Source organism: Ailuropoda melanoleuca, chromosome 18, assembly GCF_002007445.2.
Source record: "Ailuropoda melanoleuca isolate Jingjing chromosome 18, ASM200744v2, whole genome shotgun sequence".
Classification (NCBI taxonomy): domain Eukaryota; kingdom Metazoa; phylum Chordata; class Mammalia; order Carnivora; family Ursidae; genus Ailuropoda; species Ailuropoda melanoleuca.
The window spans coordinates 34,030,272-34,051,937 of record NC_048235.1 but is presented as its reverse complement, the minus strand read 5'-3'; the positions used below and the strand labels follow the sequence as shown (position 1 = coordinate 34,051,937).

At 39.4% G+C, this 21,666-nt stretch overlaps 1 protein-coding gene across 5 annotated transcripts in view; it reads right to left on the bottom strand.

The window, feature by feature from the left end:
• NSD3 (nuclear receptor binding SET domain protein 3) overlaps positions 1-21,666 on the bottom strand; it is a 112,661-nt gene that overhangs the window by 3,764 nt on the left and 87,231 nt on the right. For 3 of the 5 annotated variants that reach the window (XM_034647704.1, XM_034647707.1, XM_034647705.1), the window contains 6 exons: positions 18,053-18,199; positions 14,495-14,651; positions 9,548-9,750; positions 8,702-8,814; positions 7,897-8,166; positions 544-660 (listed from right to left, as the gene is read on the bottom strand). In XM_034647704.1, the coding sequence (XP_034503595.1) occupies positions 544-660; positions 7,897-8,166; positions 8,702-8,814; positions 9,548-9,750; positions 14,495-14,651; positions 18,053-18,199 (1,007 nt within the window). The remainder of the gene's footprint in view (positions 1-543; positions 661-7,896; positions 8,167-8,701; positions 8,815-9,547; positions 9,751-14,494; positions 14,652-18,052; positions 18,200-21,666) is intronic. The other 2 variants (XM_034647706.1, XM_034647708.1) reach the window with 2 other exon arrangements.

Sequence of the window (21,666 nt, the reverse complement as noted above, 5' to 3'; positions counted from 1 at the left end):
AGAGGACTGCTGAAGAAACGACACAAGATAACCGATGTCCAGATCGTGCGGCAAATGGGATTTACGAGCACATGGATTAATCTAGCAGCTTTACTGTCATTTTGCTTATGACGACATCCATTTGTCCTAACTCAGACACGAAGTTTCAGTACACAGAACAATTCAGGGTTAGAATTTTTGCTAAGTCAGAACTTTAATGGGGCTTTAGAACTTAGCATGACAGAGCTGATTGTCTCTGTCAATGATAGAGAAACTGAGGGCCAGGTCCTTCAGTGACTAAGAAGAGCCGGGATGAAAAGCACTGTATGTCCACCCTGGTCCTAGTCTTGTGTCCCGTCACATGCCATGTGCAAGGCTTCAATAATCAGCCTTTGTGTAGCCTGTAATAATTAGCAAGTTATGGTGGCTAGCATACTGGCTACTGCAAAGCGTTCTCATTCTCCTGAAAAAAAAAATCAAATTAGAGGAAACGGAGTTCAACCTAAGACCATGAAACAAAGACCAAAAATCCTTTTTTCTTACAAAAAAAAAAAGCAATTTTACCTTGGTAACAGTTAACATATAAAAATTAGTTACACTGTTCTCGTGTGCTCGCTTGATTCGCAATTTGCATTCTTCTTCATCAATTAACTCGCCAACATACTCATTTACAAATTCGCCCTGCGGAGAAGCATGCAATATGGAAATGTAAGACCAATGTACCCTCTTTGAGAGCATTCTTTAACATCACATGTGCAATCCAAGAGCATTAACCAGAAAGAACCCTGGAAATGTAATGATAGAAACACAGAGTAGTTTTCATTCCCTGGCATGCAGGTGGCCTATTTTTTCTTGCAGCAGTGTCTCAAAAGGTGATAACCCGTCTCTTCTTGCTGATATGATAATATGTCCAAATGATATAATTACGGGAGCTGGGGATAAGGCTAACTCAAGTCTTTCAGTCTGTATTACAACAGACTTTTACTAAGTGTGCAGAGCTGGGGTTAATGCCTGTTAAAAATCTGAATCTGAAACAAATGAATTCTTTTTTTAAAACAACTTTTTATTTTGGAGTAATTCTAGATATTCCCAGGGAGCTGCAAAAATAGCACAGAGAGGATCCGTGTACCCAACACCTAGTATTCCCCGACGGCAACATCGCACAGAGCTATAGGACTCTATTAAAACTAGAAAGCTGACATTTGTACAATCTACAGGTCGTAATCAGATCGCACCAACTTGACATACCCTTCGTGTGTGTGTGTGTGTGTGTGTGTGTGTGTTAGTTCTATGGAATTTGGTCAGGGATAGGATTGTGTAACCAACACTGCAATCGAGATACAGAACCGTTCCATCACCACACAGACCCCTTGTACAGTCCTTTATAGTCACACTGACCTCCTTCCCTCCTCCACCCCATCCCACCCCTAATCTGTTCTCCATCGCCATCGTTTTGTCATCTGGAGGATGCTCTATAAATGAAATCATACAGTATGTAATCTTTTGAGGTTGGGGAAAAAAAAACAAACCGCGGTTTTAATTCTCTTGAGATCTGTCCCATTTGTTGTGTGTGTCAATAGTTCAGTCTGTTTTCCCCTGCTGAGTACTCTTTCACACTATGGATGTACTGCGGTTTGTTTAACGGTTCACTCTCCTGAGGAATGTTCGAATTATTTTCATATTTTGGCTATTACAAATAAAGCTGCTGTGAACATTCCGGTAAAAGATTTTGTGCAGACACAGGTTTTCATTTCTCTGGGATAAAGGGCCAGGAGTGCAACTGGTTGGGTCAAATGGTGAGTTTGTGTTTAATTTTTTAAGAAACTATTTTCCAGAGTGTACACACCACTTCACATCCCCACCACGCTTTCCCACTGTATGAGAGACCCAGTTTCTCCAGCATCTGGTACTGCCAACTAGTCTTTATTTTGCTGTTCTCACAGGCGTGCATGATTAGCTTCTTTTATTATTTTTTAAAGATGTTACTTATTTGAGAGAGATAGAGCACAAGCAGGGGGAGGCCCAGGGGGTGAAGGATAAGCAGACTCCCCGCTGAGCAGGGAGCCCAATGCGGGGCTCAATCCCAGGACCCCTGGGATCAGGACCTGAGCCAAACCAAGAGTCAGACACTTAACTCATCATGCCACCAGGTGCCCCATTTTAAAAGCTTCTTTTAAAATAAGGTAAATACTATACATTCAACACCTTGTGTTTATAAATGCATAGTCATTAACCCTTTCACCTCAAAAGCACGGCTGGTTCAATCCAGGGCAAGAGCATTACCTACAGAACTTTTCAGTCTCACAGAAAAAGAAATGTCATAGAAACAAATAAAAATGTATTTGCTTATTGTTTCCCCAGATTTTTTCTTCCTCCCATTCCCGATCTCCTCCCCCCACAAATTTTCACTAGCCATTCTTAGAATCATAGAACTGATAGTAAATAAAGTACCGTATTTCCTGATTTTGGCAAATCCTTAAGAACATAAACCAATGTGCTTACAAATATTTAATCTTTCTCTATTGATAAAAACAAAAGATAGTCACTTCTGTAATAAGAGAAAATAGTTAACGGGCCAAATTGGAAGGAACCAACCTAAAGTCCCACGCATATCCCTTCCCTTGGCGGTCTGCTGTTAGTGGGGTCAGTGAGGCTCTGAGTCAGCCTCAAGGAGCTACATACTTGTTTCCACTGTGGAGTGGTTGCCCCAAAAGTTGACCTCTGGCTTTTTCTACCTCCCATTTTCACTGACTGTTAAGCCATGACAAAGAATTAGGTTAGAAAAATAAGTGCACTGGGGCACCTGGGTGGCACAGCGGTTAAGCGTCTGACTTCAGCTCAGGGCGTGATCCCGGCGTTATGGGATCGAGCCCCACATCAGGCTCCTCCGTTATGAGCCTGCTTCTTCCTCTCCCACTCCCCCTGCTTGTGTTTCCTCTCTCGCTGGCTGTCTCTCTCTCTCTCTCTCTAATAAATAAATAAAATCTTTAAAAAAAAAAAAAAGAAAAAGAATAAGAAGTGCACAAATACAAAAAAAGAAAAAAAAAAGAAACATATTTCACTGATAACTGCAACACTATAACAGAACAGCTTATTTTCTCTACTTTTTCCTTCCAGTCATTTCTCACGAAGGACAGAGGCGGGTTTGCACATTTGTGTGCCACACATTGTCACCTTACCGGGCTTAGCCTCCATCCAGCTGGGACTGTGACACCGCCGATGAACAACGTGCACCATCATGTGGGACCGCCGCCCTCACAGGTAGATTTCCTCGCCACCCCGTGTTACTGTACTTATTTAATGGCAGGTTTTCTTTAACTGAAACCCACACAAACCCATTGATTGCAGAACTGCACCAAATCGGCTATACCTCATCTTTTCCACGTATTAGGATTCAAGGTAAGATTTCATTTAAAGAAATGGCTCTGTGGTTATAAAAGCTTGAGTTATCAAGTATTATGGTTTATATTTACTGTTCTATGAAAATGAGTGAATACAGGAAAGTTAAAGTGCTGATATCAAACAGGAAGAGTGCAAGTCTTATAAATTTGATACCACTGTAAATTAATATTCCTAGCTATTTTGTAAAAGAAATATTTCAGATGTCCCAAAGGGACAAACCTTAGCTTCAAAGGGTTGCTTACTGGGACGCCTGGGTGGCTCAGCTGATTAAGCGTCTGCCTTTGGTTCAGGTCATGCTCTCAGGGTCCTGGGATCAAGCCTCAGGCAGGGAGTCTGCCTCTCCCCCTGCCCTTCCCCCTTTGTGCACACTCTGTCTCTCTCTCAAATAAATAAAGAAAATCTTAAAAAAAACAAAAAACTAAAAAAACCCTAAAGAGTTGCTTACTGGATTTAAAACCATTAACTGTGGGGCACCTGAGCATGGGACTTTTGATCTTGAGGTTGTGAGTTCAAGCCCCACGCTGGGTGGAGAGATTACTTAAAAAAAAAAAAAAATCTTAAAAAAAAGACAAACAAACCCAAAAGACACCCATTAACTGTGAATTCAATTGTGAACAAAAATAACCAAATAAAGAACTTTAAAAATGCTAGAAATCTGTCCTTAAAGACTATGGCAAAAATGTAGGGTGTAATTCTGGATTTAATATATATATTTTTTTAATTTTTGAGAAAGAAATCACTTTGTAACAGGAAGTCTCTTTTTTGACTCTGGCAGACATTTTCAGGAATCTGTTATGTGTGCCTTTAAAGAAGAGGACTGGCTGTGTACAATCAATTTCATATTTGGCTTCTGTCCCCTCAATATACCAAAAATCTTTTCCATCTTGCTACTCAGTCTTTATGATTTTGCTTTTCAGGAACATATACTTCCACTATTTTGTAAAAGACCAACTGTCTTACACTAGCAATTCCTCAAGAGCTAATAGGCACAATAATCCTGGCTGTATTTTCTTTTTTCTTGATTATATCAATTTAATAAATTAGAATGCATGTTAAAATAAATGCAATTACTGTTAAAAGATGTTAATATGATATTAAACTGGATAAATTTCAGGATAACCCCTGAAACTCCTGGAAGTCATAGGCAAAAATGTGTATATGTGATACGCATGGCATTAAAGTAACATTAAAAATTTTGCATTCTAGAGGCACCTAGCTGGCTCAGTTGGAATAGTGTGCTCCTTTTGATCTTGGCGTCATGAGTTCAAGCCCCATGTTGGGCATAGAGATTATTAAAAAAAATAATAAACTTAAAAAATGTTTTTGTATTCTATGACTTTTGTTCTTTTTTTTTTTTTTCCAAGTAGGCGCCATGCTGGGCACAGGATTTGAACTCAAGACCCTGGGATCAAAACCTGAGCTGAGCTCAAGAGTCAGACACTTAACCAACAGAGCCACCCAGGCACCCCACCTACAATGACATTTTAAACGCTGATGGCTTTTGGCCAAGAAACCCAATCCATATATCTAATGCATCAGCGAATCCTGTTGGCTCTGCCTTCAAAACGTCAGCAATCCTTCCACTTCTCTCCTGTTCACCTACAACCCTAGAAGTCCACACATCACCATCATTTCTCTCCTGGATGATAATGATCTCCTTTTTGCTACTCCTTCCCCATGACCATAAATTCCCGAGACTACAGCCAGAGTTATTCTTCTGAACCCCAAGGGTGGCACACAGGTACTTAAAGTGGCCCCCAAGATGCCTGTCTCCTGGGGCTCATGCCGTGGTGTGATCCTCTGTCCTTGAGTGAACACGACCTGTGACGTGCTTCTAACGGAGAGACTATGGCGAAGGTGACAGGACGTATGTGATTATATGAGTTTGTTACATCAAGACTTTAGTTCCATCTTGTTGGAGGGGAGTGACTCTCCCACTTGTTGGCTGTGAGGGAGCAAACAACCATGTCAGGGAACCCTATTTGGCAAGGAATCATAGGCAGCCTCAGAAGTTAACAGCAGCAAAACAAACACCTGAGACAAAAAACACCTGAAGCTCTCAGACCTACAGCTGTGAAGAGCAGAACTCTGCCAATAGTAGCAAGCAGGAAAGTGGATTCTTCTCCAGCTGACGCACAAGAATGAGAATCCAGCCCTGGGCAACGTCTTGACTGAAACCCTGTGAGACCCTAAGTAGAGGACCCAGCCAAGCACTGCCTGACTCCTGAGCTCTAGAAACTGTGAGAAAAATAAAACGTGCGTCACATTTTAAGTTCCCAAGTTTGCAGTATCAGCGAGAATGAGCACATCAGGTCAGATCAAGTCATTTCTCACTAAAATCTTCCATAAGCCTCCCTCCTGTGGCCTCTAAGGCCCCATAAGATCTAGCCCTAGGCCACCCTCTCCCCCATCTCCTACCTACCAACCGCCCCTCTCCTCCCCCTCCTCCAGGTGCGCTGGCTCTCCTGTTGTCTGAAATTCTCTTCTCCCTTATGTGCCTGCACAGCTTTCTCTCTCATGTTCACATCAGATGGCACCTCCTCAGCCCTCATTAACCAAGCAGCTTAAAATAACAATCCCTGTCACCAGCCATTCCCTTTGACCACATTATTTTTCTTTGCACCATTTTAGTGGTACTCAACATTATATATATATACCCGCAAAGGTGTCTTGTTCACTACTGTTTTTCCAAATGCCCAGAGTAGTACCTGGCACATGGAAGCAGCGTCACAAACGCATGTTTAATGAGTGAATTTCACCTCAAGCAATCTAACCGGTACAAATGGGTGCCTGAGGGGGCGCCAGCGTGGCTCAGTTGGTTAAGCATCTGCCTTCGGCTCAGGTCATGATCTCAGGGGCCTGGGATCGGGCTCCCCGCTCAGTGGTGAGTCTGCTTCTTCCTCTTCCTCTGCCCCTCCCCCTGCTCGTGCTTGCTCTCTCTCTCAAATAAATAAAATCTTTAAAAAAACTTGGTGCATGAAGATAGATGATCAAGAATGTTCCTTACAGAATATATAAATTTATTAGAAAACAGGTGAAATAAGTTATGATATGGAATACAAGGGGACAGTTACAAAGAATGAGGAGAAATCTGTATGTATTGTCATGAAGGTCTAGTTATGATATATGAAGTGGGATAAAATAATATGTATCATATTTATGTTTTAAAAAACCCTATAAGTATAGAATATTGGAATATGTATTTGTATATGCTTTTACATTTATAACTGTAGAAAAAGTTATAAAAGCCTACATGACAGCCTCTTAACAATGGTCATCTCTGGTGAGGAGACCCTGGATGGAAGGGATAAAGGAATTTCACTCTCTATTATTTTTTTTTGTATTGTTTGATTCTCTTTCCTATATTACATGGTACTTTTTAATTACAGAGGTGATTTTTTTTTTTTTACAGGCACAAAAATGTCAAGAGTAACTTTATTTATTTAAAGATTTTATTTATTTATTCGGCAGAGATAGAGACAGCCAGTGAGAGAGGGAACACAAGCAGGGAGAGTGGGAGAGGAAGAAGCAGGCTCATAGCGGAGGAGCCTGATGTGGGGCTCGATCCCATAACGCCGGGATCACGCCCTGAGCCGAAGGCAGACGCTTAACCGCTGTGCCACCCAGGCGCCCCCAAGAGTAACTTTAAATGCCCACCAGACCTACCTTCTCTCAGTGGAAGCCTCTCTGCATTCTCTCTGTGGGCACTAGGCAAGTGGAGAGTGGGGGGGTGGGAGTGGGGGTGGGCTGGGGGCTTGGTTTTAAAATACGCACTGTTCAGGCCTGTCCCAGATATTTCAGTAAGACATTGTTTTTTGTAACAATCCCAGGAGAGTCCCAGGATCTCTGAAGTTTGACAGCCACTGTTAGAACAGTAGGAATTGCTGGCGATTTTCATTTTTCTTTATTTGCATTTAAAAATTTTTCTACAAAGAGACTGCTTTGAAAAACTGCCTCGAAGTATAAGAATGAAGACAATTTATAAGTGTCAGAGATACCAACTTCTGCCAGTTGCTTCTGCATCTATAATCTAAACTGAGACTGGCAGCAACCCTTTCAAATATGTAGGGCAGGGATTACCATGCCCTACTGGAGAGCGGAGGAAACTGAGGCTCAGGGAGTTACTGACTTGGTCCTGGCCTCATGGCCAGGGAACAGTGATGTGGGCGCAAGTCCGGGGTTGCTAGTTGCCATCCCCGTATGTTCTGACCTTTGCACTCTTTTGGCTCTGCGAAGCCTTTTACAGCTCTTTTGCTGAACAAGTAAAAAATATTTCAAAGAGAAAATGACCAATGTCTCTCCTCCTTTTTATGCCTAATCACAGGACACCCCAAGTTTATGTGTATTTTATTACTGCCTCTTCCTACCGCTTCTGCTTTGCTTGAGAAGTGCCCAACTTTCACCTTGGGAAGTTCCAAAATTTTGCCCGAAATCCCGATGTAATTCATGCCTAAGAGAAGATGAAGCATCTTCTAAGAGGCACAGGCCCTGCTCTGTCCCCCCGGCCCACGCTACCTTCTTAATGCTCCTTTTGGTCCTGAGGCCCCAGCCTCTCCGCTCTGTTTTGATGACCTCGGCGTCAGGGTAGAGCCTCTTGGTGAAGCACTGGTTCTGGCAGCGCTCGCCGGCCGGGCACACCTGCGGGTGGCACTCGTACTGCAGCATGCGGTTCAGGCACTCGGACTCCAGGCCGCACGGGTTCTCGTCGGCGGGCTTGCAGTTGCAGCGCGGAATCTCGGACAGGTCCGCAACATGGATCTGCACCTTCCCTATCACTTTGTTAGCCTAGAAAACGAAGCCACAGAGAACATCAGACACATCTGTGCGATTTTGGGCTCGGCTGCTGCCTTGTGGCGTGACTCTCAGAAATTTCCCCGCGACGAAGCTGAGAACAGAATGGCCTCTCCCGAGGGGACAGAAATACCAAAGTCTGATGTAAATTCTCCCTTATCTAGCCTGTGTATTTCTTCTACTAGTTGACGGAAACTTCCTAACTGAAGACAACTGCGGGCTTTCTGGAAGAAGAGGAGCTAAACACCTATATTCTCGTTTGGTTGCAGGATAACCTGCTAGGGCAAGAACAGGATTCCACACTGCGTTGCTCCTCGTTACGAGAGGGCTCATCGATGACCTCCTCGCGGCGCAACAGCCAGGGCTCCCAGCTTATGCTTCCAACAAACGCTCCCGGTCTGTTCTGCTGAAGGCTGGGTGATAACTGGCAGAAGTTTTCATAAGTCAGAAAGTGCCTTCTAATGACTAAGAGAGTGAGGCGTTTCCTCTTGCCTGTCAAATACTAATGTTTTCATGGGCGGAGACTCACTTTGATGTGTTTGTAAGGAGGAGGTTTTCTTGAGTTTTTTTCAATCTCTAGCGCTTCTCTGCTTTCTCTTTGTGCTTTCAATTCCTGGAAACGTTTTGCAGCTTCTTCCAGTGCTGCCAATAAGACCAAACAAAGTATATAAATACCAAAAAAACAAACAAAAACTGTTAGGAAAACAGTTTTACATTGCCTTCCCAATGCCCTGAATCTGGCCTGAGGCATTCTTTTTAAAATTGTTCTGGAAATGACCGTTTTCCACCAAGACAGTGTAACACTGAAATAGGACATAACTCACTTATGGCTAAAGCTGCACTCTGTGCAAGCTGCTGCCCCAGAGAGAAGGTCCTACTTCAATAATCCGCTTCCAAGTAAAGCAAAAACCAACCCCCCGCCCCAAAACACAACATCTACTAACCAACCAACCAAAAAACCTCAGCTTTTTACATTGTACCAAATTTGAATTCATTTGACTCTTACCCAGAAAGCCAAACTTCCTGGAAACTTGTTGCAAAACCAGTTGTAAGACTCTTGGTGAGAAGCTTTTACTACTCTTCTGCGGCAAGGGAGCTTCACTTGATTAAGAGTATTTCCAAAATAATCTCTATGTTTGTAGAAAGATCGCTGAAGAAACTCCTTTCACACAGATGGCAAAGTCTACTACACTGACATGTATTTTTCTAACCGACTGGATAAGATGTGGCTCTAATGTGACTGGATACTTACGGGCCCTGGATCATAACACCTGGTGAAAGTTCTCGATTACCACAAACATGTCATATGCAAGTCAGGACATGCTGAGAAATCAACCGTGGAGTCTTAGTTTTGTGTAAACAGCAACCAACTTACCTTTTTTGAAGGTCTTGTTAATACTAGTCTGTCCCTCAGCAAAGCTTTTGTCTCCTTCAACATAAGGGAACACTCTGCCCTGGTGTACCCAATAGTAGTCATGAGAACCAAAGAAGAACACAGGGAAGTCCCCCAAGTCATGCTTAAGGCCCTGGATGTTCAGTGGCACAGACCTGGGATTGCAGATCTCTGCTGGCCACCATCTGAAAACAAAAGCAATTCAATGAATGAACAAATCACACCATTCTTTTACATGGCTGGCTGGCTGGGGGAAAGTTTTGTACACTGCAATTTTCATTCAGATTCTAAGGACACAAAACACCTTGTTCATGTTTAATCCTGCCAAACCACCCGTCATTTAAAAACATATTGATTAGTGAATTAATGAAATAGTGAACACAGACTAAACAAACTATACCCTAAACACCCAATCTAGTTTTTTCTTTAAAAATTAATACTTGATAAAAAGAAATATATATCATGAACATAGAAGTTATGAAGCATAAAAACAGAATAACAATGAACTTGCTACCCAATTTAAGAATTAGAATTTACCAATACTTTTCCAAACCCAACTTCTATGCTAAAAAAGTCATGTGATGGGGCGCCTGGGTGGCACAGCGGTTGAGCGTCTGCCTTCGGCTCAGGGCGTGATCCCGGCATTGTGGGATCGAGCCCCACATCAGGCTCTTCTGCTATGAGCCTGCTTCTTCCTCTCCCACTCCCCCTGCTTGTGTTCTCTCTCTCGCTGGCTGTCTCTATCTCTCTGTCGAATAAATAAATAAAATCTTTAAAAAAAAAAAATTAAAAAAAAATAAAAAAGTCATGTGTTCCTCCAAATTTGACATTCTTAATTCCAAGACTGTCTTTCAGGGTATGAAAGTTTATTTCTAGTAGTCAAGGGAATTATTTGAGAATAAATACATGCTATAGTAAAGAATGACCACTTCCATTCAAACAAGCATCTTCTTCTCTCTAATCAACCAGGGTAAATACTTTTTGGTCATATGTACTAGGTTTATGTAAGTATGTATTTCAGAATTTAATTCATCTTACATCATAATAAATGCGGAATTTGGGGCAGGATGAAAATGTAATAGTTTCATGCAATGACTGACTAGCACAGTAATCACGAAATGAAATCTTCTGTGAGGTACATTTGACAGTTTCCAACAATTGGGCATGTCAGGCATCGAAGGGTTAAGTTTTGGTAGTATATAAAATAATCAGTATGAACAGTAAATATACAAAACCTAAATTTTTTCAGTCTTTTATTTTATAGATGCCTGATAAAGCCATTTACTTAATGAATAATTATATTATTTAGAAGATAAACAAGACATGATTACACTCCCAGATTTATAGTACAGAACTTGAACATGTTTCATCTAAAAGGTTCCTACAGTCCATCTAAGAATTAATTTAAAATGTAGGCAAAAGGGGCTCCGTTGGTTGGCTCAGTCAATTAAGCATTCGACTCTTGATTTGGGCTCAGGTCGTGATCTCAGGGTCTCAAGACTGAGTCCTGTGTCAGGTTCTGCGCTCTGGCCCTGCTGCCCCCACCCCCAGCTCACGCGCTCACTCCCTCTCTCTTAGGAAAAAAAAAAAAAAAAGGAGAGAGAAAAGAAAAAAAAAGTAGGCAAGAGTCTGTGCTCAAATTGATTTGTGTAATCAGTATTTTAGGAAATAGTTATTTCTTTTTTTTCTTTTCTAAGATTTTATTTATTTGTCAGAGAGAGCACAAGCAGAGGGAGAAGGAGAAGCAGGTTCCCCGCTGAGCAGGGAGCCCGATGCAGGACTCGATCCCAGGATCCCAGGACCATGACCTGAGCTGAAGGCAGACGCTTAGCTGACTGAGCCACCCAGGATTCCCGGGGAATGGTTATTTCTAACTCATTTTAAGGTATTAAGTGTGTACACAATAACTACATTCACTGGGTCAGTTAGGAAGGGGCACACTTTCTGCCAGGGGTTGTTCCGGGTTCTCCTTGTTTCCCCCAAGAGGCTTCACATTGGGGTAACCAGTTATTGAAAAGTAATAGCTACATGTGACCCAGCTGGGCCTGACTGGAAAAAAATACATTAAGAATTAGTTCATGCATGGGAGTCTTTGCAAAACATATGAAAAGAACCTGACCTGTATATGAAGTCTCACTGAGCTGTGAACCCCAATGAGAGCACTGCTTTGGGCTTTTTAACAATGTAATGTGATTAAAATTTAAGTATGAAAATTAAGTCAAAGATTTTTCATATTCCTAACTTTTTATAAAGGAAATACGTAATGTATGGCATGGTGACCACGGTTCGTAATACTGAACTGTATATGTGCAAGTTGCTAAGTAAGTAGACCTTCAAAGTTCTTACCATGTCTCTTCAGAGACTGTTGCCATGGAGGCATCATTTCAAAGGCATCTCAAAGCTATTAGAACCACCTGGTTTTTTTTGTTTTGTTTTATTTTTACTTTTTATTGAGGTAAAATTCACCATTTTAAGCATTTTAAGTTGTATATACTATAGTTTTTAGTACATTTACAATGCTGTGCAACCATAAGCAATCACTCCCTACTCCCACCTACCCTCGGCCCCTGGCAACCACTGATCTGCTCTCTATCCCTAATAATTTGCCTAATTTGGTCATTTCATATAAATGGAATTGTACAACAACAACAACAAAAGGTTCTTATCACAAGAAAAAAAAAATTCTGTAACTATGTGTGCTGCTTAACTAGACTTGTTGTGGTGATCATTTCACAACATATACAAATACTGAATCAACCTGAAACTAATATAATGTTATGTCAGTTACATCTCAAAAAAACCAAAACAATACCCAAAAAAGAAATTTAAAAAAGTAGATATTCTGAAATTTATGTGAAGATCTGAAGGCTTCTTACACTGTTTTAGATATTTCTTATCCACGAATGTCTTTTTTTTTTTTTTAAAGATTTTATTTATTTATTTATTTGACAGAGATAGAGACAGCCAGCGAGAGAGGGAACACAAGCAGGGGGAGTGGGAGAGGAAGAAGCAGGCTCATAGCAGAGGAGCCTGATGTGGGGCTCGATCCCACAACGCCGGGATCACGCCCTGAGCCGAAGGCAGGCGCTCAACCGCTGTGCCACCCAGGCGCCCCTATCCACGAATGTCTTATCAATTGTCAAACTCGCACCCCTTCGCACCCTGGAAAGATAAATTTTTAATTATAAAAAGCAGTGTGTGTGTTTCTTTTAAAAATTAAAACAGGGGCGCCTGGGTAGCTCAGTCGTTAAGTGTCCTTCTTCGGCTCAGGGCGTGATCCCGGTGTTCTGGGATCGAGCCCCACATCAGGCTCCTCTGCTGAGAGCCTGATCCTTCCTCTCCCACTCCCTCTGCCTGTGTTCCCTCTCTCGCTGGCTGTCTCTCTCTCTCTGTCAAATAAATAAATAAAATCTTAAAAAAAAAATAAATAAATAAAAATTAAAACAATGCAGAAATGCGTAATAGAAAAACTGAAAGTGCCTTCCCTTTAATCTTATGCCTCATACCATACATTAGATGTATACCTTTCTGGGTATGAGAAACATACCAACATCTACATTCATTCATTCATTCATTCATTCATTTATTTTGAAGATTTTATCCATTCGTCAGAGAGCAAGAGAGCACAGCAAGGGGAGCAGCAGGGAGAGGGAGAAGGAGGCTCCCCGCAGAGCAAGGAGCCCAACGTGGGACTCGTGGGACTCGATCCCAGGACCCCAGGACCCCAGGATCCCAAGATCATGACCTGGGTTCAAAGCAGCCGCTTAACCGACAGAGCTACCCAGGCACCCTGAGGCTCAGCACTTTTTACATGTTTATTTTCTGTTTGCTATTCTTTGGCAAACTGGCTCTTTCTCTTCTTTGTCCCTGTTCTAGGTAAGGTATTTGTCTTTTCTTATTAAAGTAGAAGTGCAAATACTTTACCTTGTCTTAACATTTGCCTTTTAAAACTTTGTATCTTTTGCCAGAAGTATAAAATTGTTTACGTATTTATAACTGCCAATTTTGGGGGGGGAACTTTCAGGTTTTCTGTCATGTTAAAAAAAAGTAGTGTGTCTTGAGGGGATCGCTTCTCAACCTCAAGGCCCCTTATCTCAGCTAAAAACAAAATTTTTAAAGTTAAATAGGTAATCAAGAAGCATATTTAAAACACAGAGAAAATGACATAGCCATTGCTAAAAAATTACAGTATGTTTGAAATTCTATAGAAATATATTTTACTTAGTATTCTAACTGAATGGCAGACTCTTACTGTGCTCTCTTGAATAGTATCTATTTTCTTAGTAAAATGATAAATATATGCCTCAAAACGTAAAAGTAGAGTTTTTAAAATATATCGCTATTCCTTCTCAGTGGAGGCTCGGTAAGGACAGCCCTCTTAAAGGAGAAAGTTTTTTGAAAATGATGCCAATCACACATACTTCTTACACTTCATTCTCTTAAGAACTAAAAGCTCTTAATGAAATAATTTCTCTCTTTAAATTCTAAAGAATTCTCTCCTTACACTCAGTTTAAAGCTTCTAGCAGGAACTAAAATGGGCAAAGAGAGCAATTTTGGCCAGGATATAAAGTCTTGATTTTATTAGAAATCAATATGAATATATTAGGACAGAAAGAAAACATCTTCCCTACTACCTACATAAGACCTTTTATTCCAAAATCTAGTAGTACATAGTTCACTAGTATAAAATAACTTTCAGAACATAAAAACAAGCCAACCAACCAATCAAAAAAACAAAAAAATCCAACAACAACTAACCTTCCCAATCCTCTAAAAACCATTTAAAATAGGTTTCTCTTCTCTTTCTTTTTTTAAGGAAGTAGCTCTGTGCTCTTCCACCTATCTCCTTGCCAGTTTGCGTACAGATTATGAACACCTGTGTCTGAACAATGATTGAATACTTCCTCTTTGTCCTTGGAAAAACTTGCCTGTAATTTCCCAATTTGACCCAAACAATCTGCTTGTAATGTAGTTTCTTGCCAGCTTTACAGTCATTACAATTCCAGCAGCCTTCTGGCATTTCTATGCTCAGGCATTCCGGGTGGAAGGAAGCTGGGCACGATTCACAGCAGAGCAATCTTCCACCTTGAAACAAATAAACAGTCTTAATAACTGAGAAAAGAGGAAAGAGAAAAAGAAAGAGAAAAGAGAAAGTTATCTTTTAAGTACATTAACTTTGATTCAAAGTGGGGGAAAATAAAGGGACTCAGGTGTATAGTGATGGATTAAAATAGAAAGCCAACGAACACATTCAGCTACTTCAGTCCCTTTTCAGGGCTGCAGCGGCCAGACGCTCAAAGCTTTTAAGTAGTATGAAAAACATCACTGTAGTCTTTACCCCTCTAAAAGGTGGGCAATTGAGGTATCAGTTTAGCAGACAGCTAAAACTCTTAACAGATGACATAACAGATGCATAAAATCTTTAGACTGAGTAGATTTGAGAGCAGAGTTTCAAAGAAATATGTAGCAACTTACTTTCTTTTCTCCTTGAGAGCTAAGAAAGCAAGCAATGGTCATCTTTGTATTTTAATCCAGTGCCACAGTTAACTGAATCCCTTTATAATAAAATTAGCAAGAATGAAGATAGCCAATAGTTGGACTGGCATTTTTTTCTTTCCATAAAAGAATGCAAAAAAGCAAAGGATTGTACTTTCTCAAATTGGTGATTACATTATCATTTCCCTTTCCAGTAAAAATAAAGTCAAACAGGCTATACAGCAGTGGTTTGCAACTTTTTTGTCACCAAGGATCCCCTTTCCCTTCCTCAGGGACCTATGTTTTTTAATATTTTATCAACCAAAAAAAAAAAAAACCCTAAAAAGCAAAAAGCCCCCCAAATCCAAAAGACAACCCCAAATGAAAAAAACAGAATCAAAACCCCTGTTAAAGGTAACAATTTCTCCTGTTTTCATTAACCGAAGAAATATATAACTGCCAATCAGAGCTTCTGATCCCAATAATAAAACTAGTCTTATCACATCAAGTTGTTCAAATCATAGCCAAATATAAAGAAACATATCAGCCTCATTTTGTGCAAATGTGTGATTCTGTTAGATTTTCTGCAATATTAAACATAGTTAAAAAATGGTTTATATAAGGTTTTCTCACTTCATATTGAGAACCACTGCTTTATAGCGTAAAACTAAGTAAATGTCCCTGTAGAATGAAGTACCACACACAAGGAGATCCCTCCCCAAGTTCCCTAGCAAAATCCTCTCCTTCGAAATACACAAAATGATCTCTGGATTAAGACCAAAACAAGCGCGGCAAACAAAACAAAAGAATATTTTTAAATGCAAAGAAATGAAAGCGATTTGGGGAGAAATTAGGTATTTCTAATAGGTTATTTCAACAAGTGACAGAGAAGGATGTTAACCACTGAAGATGATATACTAAAGACATTTACTGCAAAAAAAAAAAATTAATTCTATTGGAAAATCAGGTCTATAATCCATGAATGTACTGAGATTTAAAATCCCATAAGTAAAAAGGTTAAGAGCCTTCTACACAACTTTGTGAAATCACAGCTCTAACCTTTTGAGGGTTTGCTATCAATTTTCCAGAAAATCTTTTCTTCCTGTAGACTTTCAAACTTCTAACTGATTAACATAAAAACAAAATCTATATACAATCAGTGATGAAATAAATTACTATATTTCCTCTGCTTAAAAGCTTTTGCTTTAATCATTAAGATTTTTTTCCTTTGCAGATCTCAATATGGATTCATTGTTCCAATTCTCCAACCTACAGATTAGCTGCCTGAGTGCTCTTAGCCTAGGTAGGGAATTCTGTAAGTTTCAAGTAAGATAAGATAATTGACTTCTTCAGAAAGGAATGACCCACCAGTAGGGAGAGCAGTCTTTGCAAACAGCTTAGGGGACATGTGATTATTAGAGCTGATATGGAAGTCAGCCTGGCCATTTTCAGCATAATGGAATAGTCTTTAATTAAAATTAAAACTTAAAAGTCTTATTTCAGAGGAAATACAGACCCAGAACTGTCAATGAAAATCATCATGATTTTTTGACAAAAAAATAAACACAAAAAAATAGAAAAATGAAAATATGAACAATCCACCTTGGTGCTATGCAAGAAAACTGCTTTAGGATGCAAGAAGTAAGACATGGTTCAAGCTAAGCAAACAGAGGGCTCAAAATAATTTCAATTCATGTCAAGGTCAATACTGAGTACTGAAAACAAAGTAAGAAACAATTGAATTAATCTAATTTTATAAAGGCGCCAGTAGGAAATAAGGCATTTCCTAAAATGAATGCCTCGGGTAGTCTAATTTCATTGCATTATGGAGTTAGTCAGACCTCTCTGTCCATCTTTGTTTTAGAAGTAGGTGGTATCAGCAGTCAGGTGACATCCTCTGATTTCAACGGAAAACAAACAAGCAAGCAAGCAAGCCAATACTCTCTCCAATCTACTTCTCCATAGGTTCTAGTCACCCTGTTTAATTAGCTGTATTTTCTTTTAGTTATGGGTTGCCACTTCAGATGTCTGACAAAGTACAAAGACACATCAAGCAGGCAATACAAAGAATGGGGGGAAAAAAACCTTATTTCGAACATAGCCAGTCTATTAGGTATGGATTAATTTTTCTTTAAAGGTTCTGAACCTGGCCCCTAGATCATAATGGGAATGTATACAGGAAAAGGCCTTCACCTTCCAGGTTATTCATTTTACCCTCTGGGATAATAACTCCCTAAGTAATACAGTACTGTTAAATTACTTTTTCCCTGTGTTACAAGTAGGCTATGTAAAGCTAAATACAAAGTATGATTTCCTTCTATAGGTCAAATTAATTGGGAGAATATAAATACACATTTAGCTCTTGGTTCTCTGTGGATAGATTATCTATAAGTAATTCTTCCGTTGAGCTGGGTTGCCTTTCAATATCCAATATTTGGGTTAATCTCCCCAGCTAGCCCACCAAGGTCTCCTAAGAGAAGGGCAATTAGTTTTCATAGCATCTTAACAAAAACATTTACGAGACAAAAGGACAGCATATACCCTAAAATCAAAATTTTAAGTATCAATATCTTGGTTTCCCTCTTTTAATAACCTACCCTGGTTTTTTAGTTGAAGTTCATGACAATTTACATCATGTCAATTCTTTTCTAACATGAAGGGTAGTTCTACATCAGGCAGAAGAGAAAGAGCCTTTAGAATATCTTTCTATATATAAAGCAAAATCCTAGCCTTTCAATTTTAATAACCCAAAGATATATGGAATGTGTGACAATTTATTCAAGGAGAAGTGTAAGTAGGTAAGAATTTGTAATAATGGAATTATTTTAAGCCCTTTTTAATAATGTTGCAGCCATATGAAGACACAGTCACAACCACCAAGGTAGAATTTACCAAAAGCAACAGATGGTGCTTGACAGGCATACATTTCCCCCCTTCATTTAAAGAGAAAAAAAAAAAAAAAAAAGGAAATGCAAAAATAAAAGCAAGAGATAAACTATTTTGATTATTACCTTTCTCACATTTCTTTTTGGAAGCTGACGAAGAAGGAATCATAGGTAATTTCATCAACTCTGCACGATTTGATTCATTCAGTAGGTAGTGGGACTTATAGGCATATGAACTGAACATGGGGTCTGAATGGTCCTGAACTATCAGCCCTATATGAAACAAACAGAAAGAGATGAGCTGCAATGAAACTACCCATGATTCCATGAGGGGGAAAAAAAAACAACAACCCAACACCTATTATGTGGCTGTGCTAAAAGTTGCGGGGAGGGGAGAGAATAAGAAGAAAAAGAAAGATCTGACAGAAAAGGCTTGCCAGAGTTATTAAAGGGAGTTTGAGCTACTCAGTGCCTTATCCCATAAAAACCTACACATCCAGAAGAAAACTAAAAACTAATTTGGAGATGTAAACTGCGTTTGATGTCATACTTCAAACTCCCTATGGAAGACAAAGCTACATTCCTTAATATTCACTAGTACTATGATGACAATCCAAAGAACAAAATGACGTATCACTTAATAGCAAATAAGTTATTTACATAACATGGGAGAGACACTGATCCACCTTCAACATGTCAAGTAGTACTGTAAGGCAGAACTGAGTCTCTCCTCTTCTCAGTCGTATCTTGAGATATACACAAATAAACTCTAGCTTTCTCTACCAGATAATGAAGCTATTCTCTATCAATATGATACATGATTTTAAAGGAGCCATAATTTGTTGAACTTCACTAAGGTGATGCAAACCGTTTACATTTTTTCCCTGCCATGATATAAAGTGATTACCAACCCAAGGGTTTATAAAGTCACTTCTTCTGACCTATCAATCCAGCTATCCTATTTGGAGGGAAACAGAAGATGTGCTTTAACCCACTTGTCACACCTACTTCTCCTCTCCTTCCCATCCCCTTCCTCTGTTGTTGAATTCACTACAGGCCACTCCTAAACCTAGGGAGGTGTGAGACCAAGGAACATTTCTGTTTGGTGACTAGACAGTTTACAATGATCTGGACTTTATGATACAGATCATGACAGCAGTTATATAGAGATCATTTTGAGAAGAGGCAAGAGTTTTGTTTTTAAAGGGGTTACCATTTACTTTTTGCCATGGGTGTTATCTTCATTTGGTGCTACCCTACACTGAGAAAGTTTCAAGAAACATCTCCGACCTGGAGGACAGAACAGAACTTAAAATTGCTAATTGGTAATAGCATAAAAATCTTCTAAAGAAACTTATATAATGTCAAATGAATTTCATACATTTAAAAGAGAGAAGCAGTGTAGTGTAAAAAAACAGTGGGTCTGAAATGAGAAAGACCAGGTACAAATGCTAGTCCCTCTAAACTTCTGTGACCTGGGACGCCTGGGTGGCTCAGTGGTTAAGTGTTTGCCTTTGGCTCAGGTCATGATCCCAGGTTCTTGGGATCGAACCCCTGCATTGGGCTGGGCTCCCTGCCCAGCGGGAAGCCCGCTTCCTCTCCTACTCCCCCTGCTTGTGTTCCCTTTCTCGCTGTGTCTCTGTCAAATAAAAAAAATTGTCAAAAATAAATTAATTAAAAAAAAAACTTCTGTGACCTTCAGGTTAAAAATGATATAATCTGTGCTTCAGTGTTCTCATCCATATAAAATGGGGAAATAATTCCTTAAGGCAACTGTGACAATTCACTCGGATAGTATGCCTAATAGAGTTTGATTTACAGATACAAAAAAAAATTGCTATTATTTATTAAAATGAAAAGAAAGCCCTAACCTACCTTCTCCTTTATAAATTACCATTACAAAGGAAGAGAATGTTAAGTAACTTTATTTTACAACACCCACCGCTGCCCCCCCCACCTGTCCAGATGGAAGGAAACCCTAAAGGATGTATGTACACTACACTGAAATATGACTGAACATTTTCTATGGCACCATGAGGGTCAGGGGAGGAGCAATGTTCCTCTAAACCTTGAAACATTTCTAAAAACATTTTGAGATATTCATGCAGTCCTTAAGAATTAGATGAATGATTTTAAACAACCAATAATCATGAACTAAGAGAAAAATCCTTTGTGAGAGGGAAAAACTCCGTTTGTGAGAGGGAAAAACTCCGTATAAGTCAAGAAACAAAAGCAAAACAAAGTTTTCTAATACCAAAACATACACAATTAAAGCCTCCTTTTCTATGTGTGCATTTATTACAATTAGATCTCTTTTTTAAAAAAAAGGAGACCTCTGTAAAAACTGATGAGAGAACACATTATTTACTTGTAAAAACTGTTGACTTAAGCCTTCTCTAATCCCAACATCTGATCTATTTAGGATAAATTTCTATAAAATGCTGGAAAGGAAAATGAAAGTTTCTGTTTACTGCACAGTTTCATAAAATATTTGGGAATTAAATAATCTTGATTACACAGCCATTTAAATGCAGTGTATCTTTCAGATATCTGTCAAAAGATGCAAATACAGATCCTGTAAAACATGAGTTTTCCCCTCATTTCCATTATTTCAAGCTTTTAATCAAGGCATCTAAATCAAACTTAAAATGGTTAGTCTTTATAAAACTAGGCTCCTTGACAATCGGCCATTTTCTGCCTATCTTAAATTGAAAATACCTGTTTTTAAGGTTTCCCAATTGTTGAATGAAAAGAAAGTAGTGGTTAATAATCTGATGGTACCTGATTCAGAATGCACTCCAAGTAAGCCAACATGATGGTTATAAAGTTGACATTTAAAATGTTGGCTCAGTTACAACACTCTCCAGCATGCACAGCATGCGTGCACGCACGCACACACACACACCCTAGTAAAAGTATTAAGTGCCCAGCAATGTAGAATACAATCTTTACAAAGCGATAGAGACTTCATGTTATCACTGACACTCATCTGTTTAAAGTCTCTAAAGCCAGCCGTTCAATTGATAAGTCACTGTTTCCATACTATCATTACTTTCTTAGGCATGGGGAGATGGTAAAGACACCAGGGGTGACTTTTTCTTTCTTTTGACTATTTGAATCCTTTCTGCCACCTGTTATAATGAGGCACAGAACATTTCAGACCTACTCCTTCATGTACCAGCCAGGTTTCAAAGCAGAATACAGTTTGATTGCTCTATGCTCTAGTAAAGACAGACACAGTGCTTCCCCTCTCCTGGCAGACAGCCCCAGGTGCTGACCGCAAACGCTGGCACACTGAAAGCAGCACATACAAGGGACTCAGCTGGCTGCCATTTACTTCATCATTTACTGCCAACCTCCTCTGGCTATTTTTTTTTTTTATAAACAAAAGACACAAAACCAAAACAAATCAAGATCTGTCACACTACCTAAATTCTATTTTAAAATACTTTATAGTACTTTCATCAAATTAAAAGAACTATCTCCTAAAGCAAAAAACAAACAAAACCAAATAAAACTAAAACCAAACTGAACACCTCATCTTCAGTATAGTCTAAGTATAATTTAATAGGCCTGATATGCCATGGAGTCCTTTCAATTATTTCACACTAAGGTAAGAAAACTTAGCACTCATATTTAAAAAAAACAAAACAAAAAAAACCCCAAAAAACTGCATTAGGGGATATTAGTTAATTTCTAAAATGTTTAATAAAGACTAAAAAATTGTTTTATTATGGGGC